The following is a 3,313-nucleotide window of genomic DNA, read 5'->3' as shown; positions in this document are numbered from 1 at the left end:
GTGGGAGGGTGTGCACAGCACGTGTCGGCGGTCGATCGTGCATGCGTGTGCGCGCCACTGTCTGTGTGTGTGTGTGTGTGTGTTGTGTGTGCGTGTGCGCGTGGATGTGTGTGTGCGCACTTGAGTGTGTGCGACTGTGTGTGTGTGTGTGTGTGTGTGTTTAGGCAGGGGTGTTTGCCGCGCTCGAGTCGGGCCTCAGCGCCGCCACCCACAGCCAGCAGGGCAGCCGGCCGCGCGGCCGGGCGCACGGGCCACACACAACACACACACACACACACACACTCACACACACACACATACACACACACACACACACCTCCGCCCCGGCAGCCGGAAGCTGCCGGGCACCGTCTACGCATTCGCGGAGTATGGCACCGACCTGGGCAGCGGCCGCTCCCTCCAGGGCAGCCCCACAGAGTACTACCGCAAGGCCGGCCGCGGCGCCAGCTACGGCGTGGGGCTCAAGGCGCTCGGCGCGTGCCGCTTCGAGTACGCGCGCGACTGCAACGCGGGGACGGGCAACTGGTTCGTCCACTGGGGGGAGCGGTTCTGAGGCGGAGGCCGAGGTTGATTTTTCCAAGGATGATCTTAGGACGGATTCGAACGAGCGGAGCGGAGGCGGCGGCCGCGCGGCGGGCGCGCCATGCGGCCCGAGAGGGGGCGAGGCGCCGCCCGCAGCGGAGGAAGGGGGCGGGGGCGGGCGGCCGGGTTTGGGTGGGTCGTCTGGGGGCTCACAAACAGGGGGCGGTGCGGAGGCGCTGTGCCAGGCCCCCGTTCTCCTCCCCGCCTGGCCCGACCCTCCATGCATCGTACATATCAGCGGCCGCCGGGCCACTCCTTGACCGCAGGCGCCAAGGAGGGGTCCCATGCCTTACACCCCAGCCCGCCAGCGCGTGCGCTGCGCTGCCATCCCCGCGCGCCGCGCGGCCGCGGGCGGGGTGCTCTGATCCTCGCCAGCTTTGCGGGCGCGAGCATGTCAACAGCACCACAGTTGTGATTCCGTGCCGCCTGCCCCTAGCGACCGCCTTTCTGGAACCCTCACTGCACCCCAGCCCCCTCCCCCGCCCACGCCCCTTCATAATCATGCCCGCACCGCGCGTCCTGATCCTTGTGCCGCTGTGATTCGCGACGCGCCGCGTTTTGTAACCAAGCGTTGCGCGAGGCTGTCCTTGCTGGATCGTGTCAGGGCAGGGCTGCAGGGGTGTGCACAAGGGCCCGCCTGCTGTGTTGGCGCATCATAGACGAGCGTGTGTGTGTGTGTGCACGCGCGCGCATGTGTGTGTGTGTATGTGTGTGTGTGTGTGTGCGCGCGCACGTGCATGTGTATGTATGTGTGCGCGTGGTGCTTGCTTGCATCCGCGCGTCCAGCATACCAGGATCGCGCCGGGCAACACCGCTGCGCCTCCGGCCTACTGCGCCCACCTTGGCCACGCGGCGCGGCGCAGCGGGGCGGGGCGGGGCGTGCGTAGGGATTGAGGCAGCGGAGCAACCGGCCAGCCGGCACCCAGGGCTAGCCCGCTGAGTCAGCAGCAGCGGGCGCCAGGGTCGGGCTGCGGTGCCCGGCCGGGGCCGGGCTGCAGGCCCATCCTGCCAGTCGCTCGGGAGCGGAGCCGCGCCCGCGCTGCGAGGCCGCGGTCGCGCCGCCTTGAACGGTTGGAGGCGCACCTCCCGCCTCCGCCGCTGATCGGGCCTTGAGAGCGCCGCGCCCTCCTCGACGGGCCCCCTAAGGGGGCCGGTCGAGGAGTGAGCCTGGCGGGGGTGCGTGGATGGATGAGGCCAGTGCTGCGGTTCCCTCCCTCCAGCCCGCCGCCTGCAGCTCAGGTGCTAACTGACAACTCATCGCGCAAGCGCCAGACAGATTATTAATAGATTACTCGCATGAGCGCCAGACAGGTTGCTCAGAGGTTACTCCTATAAGCACCAGACATATTACTCATGAGATACTCGTACAAGCGCTAAACAAATTACTCATATGTCACTTGTGTGAACGCCAGACAGATAATTCATGGATCACTCGTACAAGCGCCGGTTGGATCGGCGCAACGCACCCATACCGCGTTGCAGTCCCAATGGTGGCGCTTTTGAAACGCGCAAATAAACCCCCGTCTTCTTGCACCCCACAACCCTCTATTTCGGGTCCCCCGCTTTCTTGACGCACGTTAGCTGGAAGCACCCGCCCCTTCTTTCCTGCCACCGCAGCAAGCGGGCCCGCCGCTGGGGGGCAGGCTTGGCGCCCGCAGGCGCGCGAAACAAACGGAACTTCTGGTCAGGAATGCGAAATTCGAGCAGCAGTGCAAGCCGCAGCGGAGGGGGTCTGTGGGGTGGGATGGGCGGCGTGATGGGCGGCGCCGGTCGCGGCCGCGCCGGTGCCAGATAGGAAAGCCGCGCGGCGCGCCGCGGGGCGCGCGCGAGGCGTGCCGACGCCCCGACGGCGCCGCGGGCGCGCCGCGCGGGGGCTGGTTATTGCGTTCGAATCAAGCCCGGGCGGCCGGGGCTGGCTTGGGGCTCGCCTGGGGCTCTTGGGGCCCGCAGGCGTGGCGGCTCGCCGCCCTAGCAGCTCTGCCCTTTGCATCCAACAAGGGTTCAGGGGGGAGTCATGACTCACAAGATGTCGGCCGGCATGTATCCAAAAGGTTGAAGCCTCGCCCCCACACGCCAGCCAGGCCGAGCAAGCGGCAGCCCTTTGGCAACGCCCGCCGTGTGTCCAAGCGGAGGGCGAAATTTGTACACAAGCACAGGTATGTGTGTGTGTGTGTGTGTTTTATGTATCGAGAGTGTGATCATGTAACGGGCGAGTGTTCATGTGAGTGTGTGAGAGTGTGAGAGTGGAGAAAATCCTTGAATCCGAGGATGGCCTGCTTGCCCGGGAAGGTTTGCTGCCAAAACTTTGGCAGGAGGAGCGCGGGAGATACCCCCGCTTGCTTGTGCGTGTGCGTGTGCGTGCGCATGTGCGTCTGAGTGCGTGCGTGGATGTGTGCGCACGCACGCGTGCTCACACGCGCGACATGATCAAGGAACGTGGGCCAGCTTCCAGAGGCGAACGGCCGGATGACCCGCATGCGACAGCAATCTCAGGAGGCGGCAATCGGCGGGGGCAGCAATCGGCGGGGACGGCAGGAGCACTCCGGGGGTGCCGCACGCAAGCGAGCGCCCGCGCGGGCGATGGTTCTTTGAGCGCGGGAGGGGGGACGCGAATGACGGGATTGTGAGGTCGGTTTGCAGGCGACGGGGGTGGGAAAAGCACGCGAGAGCACGCAATGCGTAGCCGGCAGGCGCTGCTGGGAGGACGCGAGGCGGCGCGCGCAAAATAGAA

At 66.8% G+C, this 3,313-nt stretch overlaps 1 protein-coding gene across 1 annotated transcript in view; it reads left to right on the top strand.

Annotated features, from left to right (window-relative positions):
• Positions 1-553, top strand: part of MNEG_13118 (Protein TOC75) — a gene marked incomplete at both ends in the record, with an annotated part of 1,908 nt that extends 1,355 nt beyond the window's left edge. Inside the window, one exon of the mRNA XM_014038410.1 lies at positions 331-553. Within this exon, the coding sequence (XP_013893864.1) occupies positions 331-553 (223 nt within the window). The remainder of the gene's footprint in view (positions 1-330) is intronic.
• Between the last annotated feature and the right edge of the window lie 2,760 nt (positions 554-3,313).

The sequence above is a fragment of the Monoraphidium neglectum genome (genome assembly GCF_000611645.1).
Source record: "Monoraphidium neglectum strain SAG 48.87 unplaced genomic scaffold scaffold03634, whole genome shotgun sequence".
Classification (NCBI taxonomy): Eukaryota; Viridiplantae; Chlorophyta; class Chlorophyceae; order Sphaeropleales; family Selenastraceae; genus Monoraphidium; species Monoraphidium neglectum.
This window is presented reverse-complemented; position numbering and strand designations above follow the sequence as displayed.